The sequence below is a fragment of the Schistocerca cancellata genome, chromosome 5 (genome assembly GCF_023864275.1).
Source record: "Schistocerca cancellata isolate TAMUIC-IGC-003103 chromosome 5, iqSchCanc2.1, whole genome shotgun sequence".
Taxonomy (NCBI): domain Eukaryota; kingdom Metazoa; phylum Arthropoda; class Insecta; order Orthoptera; family Acrididae; genus Schistocerca; species Schistocerca cancellata.
The window spans coordinates 35789134-35807325 of record NC_064630.1 but is presented as its reverse complement, the minus strand read 5'-3'; the positions used below and the strand labels follow the sequence as shown (position 1 = coordinate 35807325).

The 18192-nt window shown below is 41.9% G+C and overlaps 1 protein-coding gene across 1 annotated transcript in view; it reads left to right on the top strand.

The window, feature by feature from the left end:
* LOC126188350 (titin homolog) overlaps positions 1-18192 on the top strand; it is a 1721077-nt gene that overhangs the window by 469728 nt on the left and 1233157 nt on the right. Inside the window, exons 13-14 of the mRNA XM_049929949.1 lie at positions 4410-4679; positions 15070-15313. Of these exons, the coding sequence (XP_049785906.1) occupies positions 4410-4679; positions 15070-15313 (514 nt within the window). The remainder of the gene's footprint in view (positions 1-4409; positions 4680-15069; positions 15314-18192) is intronic.

Genomic DNA, 18192 nt, shown 5'->3' with positions numbered 1-18192 from the left:
CATAACTGACACATGGGAAGTACAGCCCAAAAGTAGCTAAAAAGCACCAATAAACATGGGTCCACAAATCAACCGTTCTCGAGATACAACACATTTTCGGTTGCAGTTCATCATTGTCTAGCAACACATGGCCTCTATAAACGTCAAAGCAGGTGTTCGAAATGTTGTCCATACGTCTGAACGCAACATTGAACTCGTCGCTGAAATAAATTCCGAATCCTCTCAGCCAGTCCTGGGGAACTCCGTAAATTCTGGAAGGCTGCTTTAATCCGCTAGCGTAATTCCTCAGGAGAGTAGACCTTGGTAACGTAGACTAGGCTTTTGACACGACCCCGCACACAGAAACCCATGATATTTAAACCCGGAACTCTTGGAGGCCATGGCACGGGCCCTCCTCTACCTATTCACTGTTAACCATACGTCCGAGTTAATGAAAGTGTGCTGTGGCCCCGACATGCGTGAACCACATGTTCAGGCGTTTGTTAAGTGAGACATCATGTACATCTGGGAGTACAGTCCACAGAAACCGCATCTACTGGTGTCCGGTTAGTATCTGTGGCAGAAAGTGTGGTCCATCTATGCGGTCCCCGAGCAGTCCTGCCCAGACGTTCAACGAATAACGTTGCTGGTGTCGTGATACATGTGTTGTAATAGGACTGACATCGGCCTAACTCTGACAGTCATGGTAGTTAAAAATACCGTCACGAGTAAATCCAGCCTCATCCACGAACAGAAAACTGCTTACAAGAAGGGCATTCAGCTCACACTGTTGTTGCACCCATTGGCAGAAATTCTCCCTAGGAGGGAATTCCGCATTATTGAGGACTTGCAATCGCTGGAGGTGATACGGATAGAGTACTTGCCGATTCAAGATCCGCCACACACTGCTATGACTCAGTACTCGATCTTGGGTAGCAATCGTTGTTGTTGAAGCACTCGGACGTTCGTGTGTAATGAGTAACACCTTTCCTCAACATCGGCTGTTATGGATTTGGGTCGCCCTTCTCGTACATAGTGTGCGAAACTCCCGGTTTCTCTAAGGCGCTGATGTAACTGGCTAAATGTACGCCTGTCGGGCTGACTGGGGAGAGGAAAAGCCTCTTACTACGATATAAAATTGTGCAGCCTCAAGGGCACTGCCATTCGCTTTGTCTTATATGAAGTTCGTGTCAGCGTACTCTTCATTGGTGTAACCTCCTGTCCGTGGTACCTTCACGTTCGTAACTGTTTGTAAGGCCCAACGGCACTGTGACGGAGGGGGAAAGGCAATTAGTTGTGCATGCATAAACAAGCAGATAGTTATTCCGAAACTTGAGATACCAACGTAAATACCGCGGTATCCAGGGGACTTTACATTTGACTCCCAACTCGAATTAATGCGATAACACTTCAACGGTTGCTTTGCGGACCCACGTTTATTGGAGATTTTTAGCCACTTTTGGGCCATTCTGCACAATAACAATACTGTTCAAACAGTATCCGCGTAGCGTTTAAATAGTTCAGTTTAATGGATTGTAAGAAACAACGAGCTTATGGTGAGTACTAATTTTCATTCGGATTATTTGAAATGAGAGATTGTTAGCTAATGACCTAAATGCACCATTCAAGACTTGAAATACAATAGCGAGAGAAAGTGTCTGTAGTGTCAGTTCTACAACACATGATGCACTTTACGAAGTATAGTGGTGACGCAAGTTCTTGTCAGTTCTGTAAGACGTGATTTCGAATACGTGTGAATCAAAGTGATGGAGAGCTGGGGAATGTAAATGGGCATTCTCTGATGCGAAATGTAAATATGCATCATACAATATAGACATTGTATTTTATCGCTTTGTACGATCGTAGTATCGGTAGTCGTTGAGTTATATCACCAATAAAACGCATTTCTTTGACAAATAGGAAATCCGTTTCGGTGATATAAAAGTATGGTAGTGATCTGAGAAGTAGATGTTGTATTCTGTTAGTTGCGCTGAATATTCCACAAGAGTTTGTAATAATCGAAGAAGATGTAGTTTATAATACAACATCACCTTAGTAACATAAAACATATCACTTCTACATCACCAGCGAAAGAAAACTTAAAAGAAAGATGCAATTTTCGGACTACTAATGACGTTATTACTAAAGAAGATCAAATGAAAATTCGTATGGTGGGCCATGACACACTTTAATAATTGAGTAGTCTGTATTGAACATGAATTAATTAGGTAATTTCTGTAGATTCGTCAATGCGAGAGGTCGTCATAAAGTTTTTTAAGTACGCCTCGTCAGTATAAAGTTCGAAAGTAATTGTTTGTTTGTGTGCAGTTATCTATGCCCGTCATGGTACGCCTTGAACTCCGCACGTCACAGTATACAGGCACGCCGCTAGATGTGTCAAACGTAAATGGCGCAACCGATCTCCACGTTACTAATAGGGTCCACTATTTTGTTTCGGCTGCTCTGTCGGGGTACACTCGGTACTATGACGTAGGAGGTGCAGTGTGTACCAAGACTGCAAATATGTACGTGCAAAGACACAAAATAAATCGCATTTATTTTCATAGTGTTAAATTCCGTCTTTGCAACTGAATGAAGAGCAGTTTTTTTGCCAAACGCGTTTCGCTTCTTTTATTTGTGAAGCATCTTCCATGGCCTGTAATACATGTTTTTTTCCTGTGTATATTAAGTACGTTATATAGTAGCTACGAGTAATTTTGAATGTTACGTTTTCTCTAGTTATTGTCTTGTGTTTCAGGTTACAAACAACTTTTGCAGAAAATGTTTCGTGAGATTAAATTGTCGATTGGTGTTACGAATTGTTAATCAATGTGTGTCGTCGCCGAGATATATTTCCTCGGTCTGCGTACTCCAATTGGCCCATTTTCACCATTTTTCCAACCACATTTATTTCAACACTCCACTTCTACTTTTCACCGTGTATTGAATGTGTGCGTTTGCAAAGTGTAGTGTTGCTACTTGTGGCTGTGTGTTTATCCTTAGTCTTTTGTTTGTGTTGTGGCATATACGCTCAGACAGAATAAATATTGTACATCTGCAGGATGACACACATGTATTAACAACATCGAAAATCGTAACTCTAAGCGATAATTTAACCTCAGGAAACTTGTGCATGTAGAGTTGTTTCTAACCCGAAAAAAAGAGAATAAGAAGAAAAAACGTAATACAGCAACACAGTTGCAAGTACCGTATAAGGCCACTGAAGATGCTTCACAAGTAAAAGAATGGCAAAAAACCTGCCTGTTATTTACTTGCAAAGATGGAACTCCACGAAGCAATATATATATATATATATATATATATATATATATATATATATATATATGTGTGTGTGTGAACACAAAATAAGCAGTCTTGCTTATGCGGATGACTTAGTTGTGATGGCAGATTCGATTGAAAGTTTGCAAAGTAATATGTCAGAGCTAGATCAGAAATGTAAGGACTATGGTATGAAGATTAGCATCTCCAAAACGAAAGTAATGTCAGTGGGAAAGAAATATAAACGGATTGAGTGCCAAATAGGAGGAACAAAGTTAGAACAGGTGGACGGTTTCAAGTACTTAGGATGCATATTCTCACAGGATGGCAACATAGTGAAAGAATTGGAAGCGAGGTGTAGCAAAGCTAATGCAGTGAGCGCTCAGCTACGATCTACTCTCTTCTGCAAGAAGGAAGTCAGTACCAAGACTAAGTTATCTGTGCACCGTTCAATCTTTCGACCAACTTTGTTGTATGGGAGCGAAAGCTGGGTGGATTCAGGCTACCTTATCAACAAGGTTGAGGCTACGGATATGAAAGTAGCTAGGATGATTGCAGGTACTAGTAGATGGGAACGATGGCAGGAGGGTGTCCACAATGAGGAAATCAAAGAAAAACTGGGAATGAACTCTATAGATGTAGCAGTCAGGGCGAACAGGCTTAGATGGTGGGGTCATGTTACACGCATGGGAGAAGCAAGGTTACCCAAGAGACTCATGGATTCAGCAGTAGAGGGTAGGAGGAGTCGGGGCAGACCGAGGAGAAGGTACCTGGATTCGGTTAAGAATGATTTTGAAGTAATAGGTTTAACATCAGAAGAGGCACCAAAGTTAGCACTGAATAGGGGATCATGGAGGAACTGTATAAGGGGGGCTATGCTCCAGACTGAACGCTGAAAGGCATAATCAGTCTTAAATGATGATGATGATGATGTTCATATATATATATATATATATATATATATATATATATATATTTGGAGGTGACAGTTACAACCTTATGAACGCTCCTCCTAAGCGTTCATTTGTGGTGCCGCTTCCAGAGTGGTCTATTTTATGCTGAAGCACACATTATTTGCTGTCTGAGTCCGGGGAAGTCAGCTCCAGACTGCAGGACACGCCAGTCGGTATCTGTGTGTACTGTGTGCGCAGAGCGCGTGATGAAGGCGGAGGCGCCGGCTATGGCTGTGGCGGCGGGGGCGGGGGCGGCGCACCCGCTGGCGCGCAACACGTCGCTGTCGACCATCCAGGAGGAGCGCACGTCGCAGCTGTGCGACGTGCTCAGCGAGCGGCCCGACCTCAGCTTCTCGTTCGACGGCCGCGAGGTGTCCGTCTCGCTGTACGAGACGCCAGACCTCACCGAGGAGCAGGCGCTCGCCGTCGTCGAGATGTACGCCGAGCAGCTGTCCGAGCACGTCTCCGGTGCGTACCGCCTCCACCTCTACCTGTCCGTACCTGCTCACCTGTCTGCGTCCCCTCACACCAGTCTTCAGCACAGGGGCAAACACACACAGCTAGCAGTGGGCTTCTGCCATCATTTCATTCATAGTTTATTTTAAGTCTGCTAAGATATCCAGAACACAGTTTTGTCCAACTTAAAAGGTCCCTGTATTTAGGTGGCAAAGTAGATTACACACCATACAACGAGACGACACGCCAATCGCATTTTTGTAACCTTTTATATACAGGGTGAGTCACCTAACATTACCGCTGGATATATTTCGTAAACCACACCAAATACTGACGAATCGATTCCACAGACCGAACGTGAGGAGAGGGGCTAGTGCAGTTGGTTAATACAAACCATAAAAAAATGCACGGAAGTATGTTATTAACACAAACCTACGTTTTTTTAAATGGAACCCCGTTAATTTTGTTAGCACATCTGAACATATAAACAAATACGTAATCAGTGCCGTTTGTTGCATTGTAAAATGTTAATTACATCCGAAGATATTGTAACCTAAAGTTGACGCTTGAGTACCACTCCGCCGCTGTTCGATCGTGTGTATCGGTGATGGACCTTAGGTACAGAAGAGACTGGAACAGCACATTACGTCCACATGCTAACACCTTTTTATTGGTCTTTTTCACTGACGCACATGTACATTACCATGAGGGGTGAGGTACACGTACACACGTGGTTTCCGTTTTCAATTACGGAGTGGAATAGAGTGTGTCCCGACATGTCAGGCCAATAGATGTTCAATGTGGTGGACATCATTTGCTGCCGACAATTGCAATCTCTGGCGTAATGAATGTCGTACACGCCGCAGTACATCTGGTGTAATGTCGCCGCAGGCTGCCACAATACGTTGTTTCATATCCCCTGGGGTTGTAGGCACATCACGGTACACATTCTCCTTTAACGTACCCTACAGAAAGAAGTCCAGAGGTGTAAAATCAGGAGAACGGGCTGGCCAATTTATGCGTCCTCCACGTCCTATGAAACGCCCGTCGAACATCCTGCCAAGGGTCAGCCTAGTGTTAATTGCGGAATGTGCAGATGCACCATCATGCTGATACCACATACGTCGACGCGTTTCCAGTGGGACATTTTCGAGCAACGTTGGCAGATCATTCTGTAGAAACGTGATGTATGTTGCAGCTGTTTGGGCCCCTGCAAAGAAGTGTTTGTTACTACACGCAACGGAACGTCGGAGGTTTCAAGCGTCAACTTTAGGTTACAATATCTCCGGATGTAATTAACATTTTACAATGCAACAAACGGCACTGATTACGTATTTGTTTATATGTTCAGATGTGCTAACAAAACTAACGTGGTTCCATTTAAAAAAACGTAGGTTTGTGTTAAAAAACATACTTCCGTGCATTTTTGTATGGTTTGTATTAAACAATTAACTAGCTCCTCTCCTCACGTTCGGTCTGTGGAATCGGTTCGTCAGTATTTGATGTGGTTTACGAAATATATCCAGCGGTAACGTTAGGTGACTCACCCTGTATATGTAGCTGAAGTTCAGAATTCAAATATCAATAACCCATAGCAGTTCGATGAAATTCTCGAAAAAATCGACTTTAAAATTTTATAAGCGAACTTAATAGCCTAAAGAAGCATTGGAGGGCCCTGCCCATAATGCCTCAAACGTTCTCAGTTAGGGAGAGATCCGGTAACCTTGCTGACCAAGTTAAGGTTTGGCAAGGATGAAGACAAGTAGTAGAAACCCTCTCCTCGTGCAGATTGGCCTTATACAGGGTGGTCCATTGATCGTGACCGGGCCAAATATCTCACGAAATAAGCGTCAGATCAAATCTTAAACGGCCACCGTGGCTGTGTGGTAGAGTGTTCGCCAGCTATGTGGGTAGAATAGTTAGAGTTCTCAGCTGACGCAGAATTTTAAACAATGCTGCAAGTTCAACGAGAATTTCTGTGAAACCTGGCAAAAACCAATGTGGTAGCATTCGAGAGTGGTAATCGTTGTTTTGGTTCTCGTTTCATTCATTATATTTTCGTTTTTTTTTCGCTCAGTTCAAATATCTACGTAATTTAAATATAAAATTCATCAGCTATATGCTAATTAACACGTATTTCTCATTTTCACGAGAAATGCGCGGCTTCTAATTATATATCACAAACAGAAAAAATCGTTTCCATTCCAACTTTAAATTCTAAATGAGCGACCTTTTATAAAAAGCTGTTAATAAACATATGAATAAAAAACATTACAAATCAGTTTCATCTTGACATATTTTATACTTCACGAAAACGCTCCTAGAACATGCTCCTTTTATTTAAAAACTTGCCGCTGCTAGGATGCGAACACACGCCATACACGTGACAAGCAAGCACTCTACCACAAAGCCCATTCAAGAAAATCGAATTCTACCTTACGGTGTCACAGACGCTCGAAAGACTTCGAAGTCGATTTTCTCGAGAATTTTTGAGAGGTGCCATTAACGCCGTCGAGTTCTAGATATCATGGACTATAAATATAAAAAAAATACTAAAATCCGATTGCCGTGTCGTCTCCATGTTAGAAACAAAGAACGAGGGAGCTGCCTTTCTCAGGAAAATACCTTTAATAAAGCAAACTACTTTTATTGTTACATAGAAATTAGTCTATAACTTTATCTGTTCATATTTCTTATTTTCACTTGACAGAGAATCATAGTGCCTACATGTAATGCTTATGTATAGTAACATAAACTGCGCTGTTAACTTTTGATGATGCACAGATCAATCAATTTTTATTTGTTCATTAACAAATCTTCTCTCATTCATTTTAGATGAAACTTGTAAGTCACCACCTAGGAATCTCTCTTCGTCTCTTTCCAATCAACAACCTCGAAAACATTTAACAGTACTAAATTTATAATAAGCTTCGCTGGTTTTGTGAGAGCGGTGTGCTGACCACACGCCCGTTCTATTCGCATCCTCAGCTGAGGGTGACACGGCGGTCGGATGGTCAAGCTGGGCCACTTGTGGCCTGAAGACGGAGTGCTTTGCCCTGGTGTTCCTAAGACATTCCCGTATTTAATATTGACAAATACAAAGCAGATCAAACACAAATGCATAACACAGAAACAACGATAGTGATAGATTGTTACAACTGTCCTAATAATGGTAACATATTTCACATTCCTGTTCCTTAGAAAACAATTAGTACGTGTCACCATAGTCGCAGGTCTCGTACCACCATCTACAATCTCGTTTCCAATCGTTCACGACTGAAACGTTGTCTGCTTGTTCTAATTTGGTAACAGTATTTGTCCAGTTCTTAAAGCTAGATATAGTGGGAACCGCTAAAGTTCGGTGGCAGGAGAAACAGGACTTCTGGTCAGGTAAATGAAGGGTTATAGATACAAAATCAAATAGGTGTAATGCAGGAGTAGCTTTAATAATGAATGACAAAATAGGAACACGAGTAAGCAACTATGAACACCATAGTGAACGCATTATTGTAGCCAAGGTAGACACGAATCACACACCCACCACAGTAGTATAAATTTATATGCCAACTAGCTCCGCAGATGAGCAGGAGATTGAGGAAATGTATGATGAGATAAAAGAAGTTATTCAGATAGTTAAGGAAGACGAAAATTTAATAGTCATGGGGTATTGGTATTCGATAGTAGGAAAACGAAGCGAGAGAGAAGTAGTAAGTGAATATGGACTGAGGAAAGGGAACGAAAGAGAAAGCCGCTTCGTAGAATTTTGCACAGAGGATAATTTCATCATAGCTAACACTGATTTTAAGAATGATGAAAGAGGGTGTATACGTGAAAGAGGCCTAGAGACACTGGAAGGTTTCAGATTGATTTTATAATGGTAAGACAGATTTTTGGGAACCAAATTTTGAATTGTAAGACATTTCCTGAGGTAGATGTGGATTCTGACCACATTTTATTGGTTATGAACTGCAGATAAAAACTGAAGAAACTGCGTAAAGGCAGGAATTTAAGGAGATGGGACCTGGGTAAACTGAAGAACCAGAGGTTGTAAAAAGTTTCATCGGGAGCATAAGGGAACGACTGACAGTAACTGGGGTAAGAAATACAGTAGAAGAAGAATGGGTAGCTTTGAGAGGCGAAATAGTGAAGGCACCATATGACCAAGTAGGTAAAAATACGAGGGCTGGTAGAAATTCATGGGTAAAACAAGAGATACTGAATTTAATCGATGAAAGGAGAGAATACAAGAATACAATAAATGAGGCAGTCGAAATGGAATACAAACGTCTAAAAAATGAGATCGACAGGAAGTGCAAAATGGCTAAGCAGGAATGGCTAGAGGACTTATGCAAGAATGCAGAAGCATATATCACTAGGGGGTAAGGTAGATACCGCCTACAGGAAAATTAAACGGGTCTTTGGGGAAAAGAGAAGCAGCTGTATGAATATGAAGAGCTCAGATGGAAAAACAGTCCAAAGAAGGGAAAGCAGAAAGGTGAAAGGAGGATATAGAGGGTTTATAAAACGGTGTTGCATTTGAGGGCAGTATTATGGAAATGGAAGAGGACGTGGACGGGGATGAAATGAGAGATATGATACTGCGTGAAGAATTTTGCAGAGCATTGAAAGACCTAAGTCGAAATAAGGCCCTGGGAGTAGGGAACATTCCGTTGGGAGACCCGGCTATGACAAAACTCTCCCACATGGTGAGCAATATGTATGAGACAGGCGAAATACTCTAAGACTTGAAAAAGAATATAGCAATTCCAATTTCAGAGAAAGCAAGTGCTGACAGGTGTGAAAATTACCGAACTATCAATTTAATAAGTCACGGTTGCGAAATACAGTACTAACACCAATCCTTTATAGAAGAATGGGAAAACTGATAGAAGCCGACCTCGGGGAAGATCAATTTAGGTTCTGGAGAAATGTGGGAACCCCTGAGGCAGTACTGACCGTACAACTTCTCATAAAATATAGGTTAAGGAAAGATACACCTACGGTTATAGCATTGGTAGAGTTGGAGAAAGCTTTTGACAATGCTGACTGGAATACTTTCTTTCAAATTCTAAACGTGGCACAGGTAAAATACAGGGAACGAAAGGCATTAACAATTTGTACAGAAACCAGATGGCATAAGAGTCGAGGAGCACGGAAGGAAAGCAGTGGTTGATAAGGGAGTGAGACAGGGTTGTAGACTATCCCCAATGTCATTCAATCTGTATATTGAGCAAGCAGTAAAGGAAACAAAAGAAGAATTTGGAGTAGGAATTAAAATTCATGGAAAAGAAATAAAAACTTCGAGGTTTGCCGATGACATTGTAATTCTGTAAGAGACAGCAAAGGACTTGGACGAACAGTTGAATGGAATGGACAGTGTCTTGAAAGGAGGATATAAGATCAACATCAATAAAAGCAAAATGAGGATAATGGAATGTAGTCGAATTAAATCGGGTGATGCTGCAGGACTTAGGTTAGGAAATGAGACGCTTAAAGTAGTAAAGGAGTTTTGCTATTTGGGGAGCAAAATAACTGATGATGGTCGAAGTAGAGAGGATATAAAATGTAGACTGGCAATGGTAAGGAAAGCATTTCTGAAGGAGAGAAATTTGTTAACATAGAATATACGTCTAAGTGTTAGGAAATCTTTTCTGAAGCTATTTGTATGGAGTGTAGCCATGTATAGAATGAATCATGGGCGATAAATAGTTCACACAAGAAGAGAATAGAAGCTTCCGAAACATGGTGCTACAGAAGAACGCTGAAGATTAGATGGATGGATCACGTGACTAATGAGGAAGTACTGAATGGAACTGGGGAAACAAGAAGTTTGTGGTACAACCTGGCTAGAAGAAGGGCACGGTTGAAAGGACACATTCTGAGGCATCAAGGGATCACCAATTTATTTCTGGAGGGAAGCGTCGGGGGTAAAAATCGTAGAGGGAGACCATGAGATGAATACAGTATGCAGATTCAGAAGGATGTAGGTTGCAGTAGGTACTACGAGATGAAGAAGCTTGCACAGCATAGAGCAGCATGGAGAGCTGCATCAAACCAGTCTTTCGAATGAATACCTCAACATTTCTTGACTGATCTTCAGTTTTGCGACATCATGTCTGGATGGTTCTTTCCAGCTAACTTAGGCTTTCTGAAAGGAATGTTATTGATTTTAATCTTGGAGAGATAATGATATGAATTAAACTTGGAACCTTTCTGTACATTAACTCAGTATCATTTTTGTGACAAATAATACTATTACAACAAATAAGCTTTTAAATTATATATTTCAGTCCCAGACCCTAAGAAATATGCAAGGTGAACCAGAACTCCATCGACAAACTTTCAGAGGCTGTTCAGGGATCCGTTGTGTGCATTTTGGTATGAGAGACCCACTGTCTCCGGCGACTCGTTACAGAGTAGTGATGTAATTACGATTTATTAGCTTTGTTACCGCACTGATCCTTGTATCTGTGAAAATACTCTCGCAACAGCAAAGAAGCCTGTAATATGCAATGAGCAAAACGTACAACACAAAACACAGAGTAATACAACCACCCCTGTCCGCAAAAGAACTGCGATGTGGTTGCCGTTGGTGTGGGAACAGCTCAGCACAGCATGGCTGTATCGTTCTTCTACTGGAGTGTTCAGTGAATCCAAGGTCGAGAGTCTTCATCAGTCAAGCCGTCCATACTGTTGTGAACCACTGTTAACGTAAAAGCAGTGCTGGATAAACAAGCGTGCAACAGAGCAGAGCAGTACTGGATGCAAGTTTGAGGGCGAAAAATAAGTTAGGCATTACTGTCGCCAACAGCGGGTCCGTGAGTGAATGGAACAAATTGGTTTCTATGGTAGACAAGACACTGAGCGCATGCTGTCGGAATTTGCACTGTTGTGCAGGTATCTTGAGTGGAAAACGGACGTAAAGCAAACGAGATGCAATGGCCGTGTTTGGAGTTACTGGAGACCGTGGTTCCGTTAAACCAAAATACTGAGAAGGTATTCCTAATCAACGTCCCAAAGTTTGTCGATGGAGTTCTGGTTCACGCTGTACAATAAAGTTTACAAAACACTGTTTGTGTTTCCGGAAGGCAGTACGCCTAGTGTACATAAACACCATATTGTTAACTTTTGCGCATTTTGTTGTAGTAAGTAGCTTGTAGCTGCATGTCGAACAGAATAATCCGAGCCGTACATCTGTCTATGAAAAGCGGGGTGACAAAAGTCGCCAGTAGCAAACGATTCGCAATTGAAAGGGAAGGCATTTGACGGAACATTAACTGTATTTTTACACTGCATAAAACACAGATGTAATGCAAGACTGGAAGATCGGACTGGACAAATACACCAAAAATATTGTTTATTAGCTGTATACGGTCCTTGCCACATTAAAACCGAACTATTTCTTTCTAGAGGAAAAGATTTTGGCATTGCTCATTTTCGTAGGGAATGCTGCTGGTGTTGTATAGTTAATTAAAATAATGTGAAATAAATACCGCAGGCGATCAGTATTGTGTTACAAAATATCCTAGACGCTGTAATTTTATTTCATTTGACACAAGATTTGACGTATTTAGGACGAGGTTTTTAGTAAATTCGACATAATTTATGATTATCACGTAAACTGGGTAATGATTTACCACTGTAGAAAGTTCATCAACCCGAATACTCTTTATATTATTTCAATTTATGTTTGTAATAAATTATGTATATATATAAAACTGCTTCTTATGCTGAAATTACACTTTACACAATGGACAATAAAAAGCAAAATAAATAATTAAACTACACAACACTACGGGTTAATGGACCTTTTCTCTAAGATACTATTAAACTGAGTATTTTTCATTTATGCTGTGTAGATACGTTTTCTTTTTTTGCATTGTAAACTAAACTCATGGCAATGGATAGTATTATACACAATAACTACATTATTACAGGATATATATATATATATATATATATATATATATATATATATATGTATATATATAATGTAATATAATATAATATAATACACACATCAGAAAAAGTTTAGCATCAGCTCGGTTCGGAGAATCAACTACCTGTCCTCTTTCACGAAGGGTGTGATCTTAACGAAAGTCTTTCATATAGAAGACACTTATATATATATATATATATATATATATATATATATATGACTTCTATATTATATAAGACACACACAAACACACACACACACACACATATATATATATATATATATATATATATATATATATATATAAGTTACTTCTATATGAAATACTTTCATTAACATCACACCATTCGTGAGGGAGGACAGGTGGTTGACTGAATGACGAATATAACTAATTAAAATTTTTGTAATAGCTTTTTTTATAACCATTTAGAGCTTCTGAAGTCCAGTACACTTTTGACTCTCTGGCACACCTGAATAATCATTTGTCGCATCGTATTTCGAGCCTCATCGAAAAAGTGGGCAGTAAGATTGTCAGTAACTGAACTACAGGAAGTAAATTACATGATAACAGTGCCACATTTAACGCAGGAAAACCGCGAAATATTGGTGCAGGGGCCACAAAAATATTGGCTAGAGAATGTCTGCATGCGTAACTTATACATACTCTACAAGGTATTACCAAGGCTTAGCAGTGTGTACTTCGCACTAATCATATTGACTTCCTGTTGTGTTCCGTTGTTTGCCTACGCGCCTCTGCACGCGTTCTAAACGGTTTCATCTTATCCTCAATATCCCTGCGTAAGATACACAAATAAATCCAGAGGTCCTCGAGAATCTCCGTTACACTTTTGTACAAAGTATACCGACATTTTACGCTCCTAACAGCACATCTGCGCATTCATTCGCTGTCTGCCGCCACGCCAACTTGATAATCATCCCAGACGCGTGAGCAGTATTCTGGGACTGGTCGCAGTAGCGGCTTGTAAGGGGTTTCGCTCACAGTTAGAGTGCACTTTTCCAAATGAATCATAATCGTACAATGTAAGCTTTCACGGCCGGTATTGTCTTCACTTAAAACTTCCGGGCTGATAGGCCGTGGTCGAAATATAAAACACTCTCCTGACGTTTCGTCTCCGACTGCGGGAGACATCCTCGGAGGTAAAGCGGCGAACTGCGAAGAGAACTCGACGCAGCGCTGATTATATAGGCAGTGCAGAGGGCGCCACAGTCGATCACGTGGCGTCGGCTATGAGATTGTTTCTGGTAATGCCATCATTCTCGATTGAAAGTAATCGATCGTCACGCTTGCGGTGCAACGCTGACATCCAAATTTTATCCAGTTTAACACCTTCGTCTTTCCTGTTAAAATTATTACGATGTTTATCAATCTCGATAGCCTCTCTATACAAGCGTGCATAATAATGCGATGTTTTTGATATGACGCTCGTCTCGCTGAATTTTATTTCATGATCACCTTCCTGGTAAACATGTTCCGCTACGGCCGATTTATCCGTGTGACCCAGGCGGCAATTCCTCTTATGTTCAACAAGACGGGTGTTCACACTTCTCTTTGTGGTACCGATGTAAACCTGTCCACAACTACACCGGGGGTATATAAAATTCCTTGTAGTTGTGGACAGGTTTACATCGGTACTACAAAGAGAAGTGTGAACACCCGTCTTGTTGAACATAAGAGGAATTGCCGCCTGGGTCACACGGATAAATCGGCCGTAGCGGAACATGTTTACCAGGAAGGTGATCATGAAATAAAATTCAGCGAGACGAGCGTCATATCAAAAACATCGCATTATTATGCACGCTTGTATAGAGAGGCTATCGAGATTGATAAACATCGTAATAATTTTAACAGGAAAGACGAAGGTGTTAAACTGGATAAAATTTGGATGTCAGCGTTGCACCGCAAGCGTAACGATCGATTACTTTCAATCGAGAATGTTGGCATTACCAGAAACAATCTCATAGCCGACGCCACGTGATCGACTGTGGCGCCCTCTGCACTGCCTATATAATCAGCGCTGCGTCGAGTTCTCTTCGCAGTTCGCCGCTTTACCTCCGAGGATGTCTCCCGCAGTTGGAGACGAAACGTCAGGAGAGTGTTTTATATTTCGACCACGGCCTATCAGCCCGGAAGTTTTAAGTGAATCATAATCGTAGGTAGTCATTTACGCGCGAGATTTAGTTTGAAGTGAGGGATGCATGACTTACGTTCTTAGAATAGAGTATTAAAATGTGGTGTAGGTATTCTGTGCTTCCACAGCCCCCCAGTAATTATCTTGGGACTAGACTGATTGTCGTTGACACTTAGGAAACATAATGTTCTGGAAAATCGTTCTGTGAATCCTTTTGCAAGTCAGAATCATCCGACCTTTCCTCGCGCAACAAATGACGATTGACTTCTCTTGCTACTGTAATCACTGAGGTGAGGCGCGGCGGTTTCTGCAGAGCACAACGTCGTGGACCTGCCGCCGATGCGGTTCACGAAGGAGTCGTCGCAGTCGGGCAACCTGCTGATGGAGGCGGTGGTGATCGACGTGTCGGGGGAGTACTTCACGACGGCCGACGAGGACCTGCGCACGGACGCCGACCTCGAGGAGCTGTCCATCACCGACGACAACGGCCAGCAGCCGCAGCTGCCGCGGGACGACGACACGGCCGCCGAGGCGTCGCCGCCCGTCAGACCTCCCAGGTGGGCTGCCCGCGGCCGCTCGCTCAGGCCCTCCAAAGCCCCACAGTGGAAGGGAGCCCTGTTTAACACTTTATAACACGGTAGACTTAGAGAAAGCTTTTGACAACGTTAACTCGAATACTATCTTTCAAATTCTCAAGGTGGCAGGGGTAAAATACAGGGAGCGAAAGACTATTTACAATTTGTACAGAAACCAGATGGCAGTTATAAGATTCGAGGGGCATGAAAGGGAAGCAGTGGTTGGGAAAGGAGTGAGACAGGGTTGTAGCCTCTCCCAGATGTTATTCAATCTGTATATTGAGCAAGCAGTAAAGGAAACCAAAGAAAAATTCAGAGTAGGTATTAAAATTCATGGAGAAGAAGTAAAAATTTTGAGGTTCGCCGATGACATTGTAATTCTGTCAGAGACAGCAAAGGACTTGGAAGAGCAGTTGAACGGAATGGACAGTGTCTTGAAAGGAGGATATAAGATGAACATCAACAAAAGCAAAACGAGGATAATGGAATGTAGTCAAATTAAATCGGGTGATGCTGAGGGGATTAGATTAGGAAATGAGACACTTAAAGTAGTAAAGGAGTTTTGCTATTTAGGGAGTAAAATAACTCATGATGGTCGAAGTAGAGAGGATATAAAATGTAGACTGCCAATGGCAAGCAAAGCGTTTCTGAAGAAGAGAAATTTGTTAACATCGAGTATTGATTTAAGTGTCAGGAAGTCGTTTCTGAAAGTATTTGTATGGAGTGTAGCCATGTTGGAAGTGAAACATGGACAATAAATAGTTTGGACAAGAAGAGAATAGAAGCTTTTGAAATGTGGTGCTACAGAAGAATGTTGAAGATTAGGTGGGTAGATCACGTAACTAATGAGGAGGTATTGAATAGGATTGGGGAGAAGAGAAGTTTGTGGCACAACTTGACTAGAAGAAGGGATCGGTTGGTAGGACATGTTTTGAGGCATCAAGGGATCACAAATTTAGCATTGGAGGGCAGCGTGGAGGGTAAAACTCGTAGAGGGAGACCAAGAGATGAATACACTAAACAGATTAAGAAGGAAGTAGGTTGCAGTAGGTACTGGGAGATGAAGAAGCTTGCACAGGATAGAGTAGCATGGAGAGCTGCATCAAACCAGTCTCAGGACTGAAGACCACAACAACAACAACAACAACAACACGGTAATCATTGTACGAGTACCAATCTTGGTACCATTAATGTCAAGGTCATGGGGAAGAGAAATAATGCACAATCAGTTCAACTGAAACATTTTTAATGTGCTGCTACGGTACGTCATACCGCTACATACCGCAACCATTACTGCTACAAAAGGAGCTCAATACCGCGCCCATCGGCGTCTGAAGAGTCTGAAAGCGCAGGATTGCATTCTGGACAGCACTACGAATCATGTCCGTAGGTATGCTGACTGCCTCTCTTGATATACTGCGCTTCATATCAGCACATATGTGAATGTTCCCTTGATAAATCCTGTCCTTAACGTACATCTACATCTACATCTACATGATTACTCTGCAATTCACATTTAAGTGCTTGGCAGAGGGTTCATCGAACCACAATCATACTATCTCTCTACCATTCCACTCCCGAACAGCGCGTGGGAAAAACGAACACCTAAACGTTTCTGTTCGAGCTCTGATTTCTCTTATTTTATTTTGATGATCATTCCTACCTGTGTAGGTTGGGCTCAACAAAATATTTTCGCATTCGGAAGAGAAAGTTAGTGACTGAAATTTCGTAAATAGATCTCGCCGCGACGAAAAATGACTGCCATCCCAACTCGCGTATCATATCTGCCACACTCTCTCCCCTATTACGCGATAATACAAAACGAGCTGCCCTTTTTTGCACCCTTTAGATGTCCTCCGTCAATCCCAGCTGGTAAGGATCCCATACCGCGCAGCGATATTCTAACAGAGGACGAACGAGTGTAGTATAAGCCGTCTCTTTAGTGGACTTGTTGCATCTTCTAAGTGTCCTGCCAATGAAACGCAACCTTTGGCTCGCCTTCCCCACAATATTATCTATGTGGTCTTTCCAACTGAAGTTGTTCGTAATTTTTACACCCAGGTACTTAGCTGAATTGACAGCCATGAGAATTGTACTATTTATCGAGTAATCGAATTCCAACGGATTTCTTTTGGAACTCATGTGGATCACCTCACACTTTTCGTTACTTAGCGTCAACTGCCACCTGCCACACCATACAGCAATATTTTCTAAATCGCTTTGCAACTGATACTGGTCTTCGGATGTCCTTACTAGACGGTAGACGATAGCGGCCATTACTTCGTGCGAATAAAGAGCTAGCTGCGTTGCACAAGAACGATGTTTCCTGAAAGCATGCTGATTACGTATCAATAGATCGTTCCCCTCGAGGTGATTCATAATGTTTGAATACAGTATATGCTCCAAAACCCTACTGCAAACCGACGTCAATGATATAGGTCTGTAGTTCGATGGATTACTCCTACTACCCTTCTGAAACACTGGTGCGACCTGCGCAATTTTCCAATCTGTAGGTACAGATCTGTCGGTGAGCGAGCGGTTGTATATGATTGCTAAGTAGGGAGCTATTGCATCAGCGTAATCTGAAAGGAACCTAATCGGTATACAATCTGGACCTGAAGACTTGCCCGTATCAAGCGATTTGAGTTGCTTCGCAACCCATAAGGTATCTACTTCTAAGAAACTCATGTAGCAGCTGTTCGTGTTTCAAATTCTGGAATATTCCATTCGTCTTCCCTGGTGAAGGAATTTCGGAAAACTGCGTTCAATAACTCCGCTTTAGCGGCACAATCGTCGGTAACAGTACCATCGGCACTGCGCAGCGAAGGTATTGACTGCGTCTTGCCGCTTGTGTACTTTAC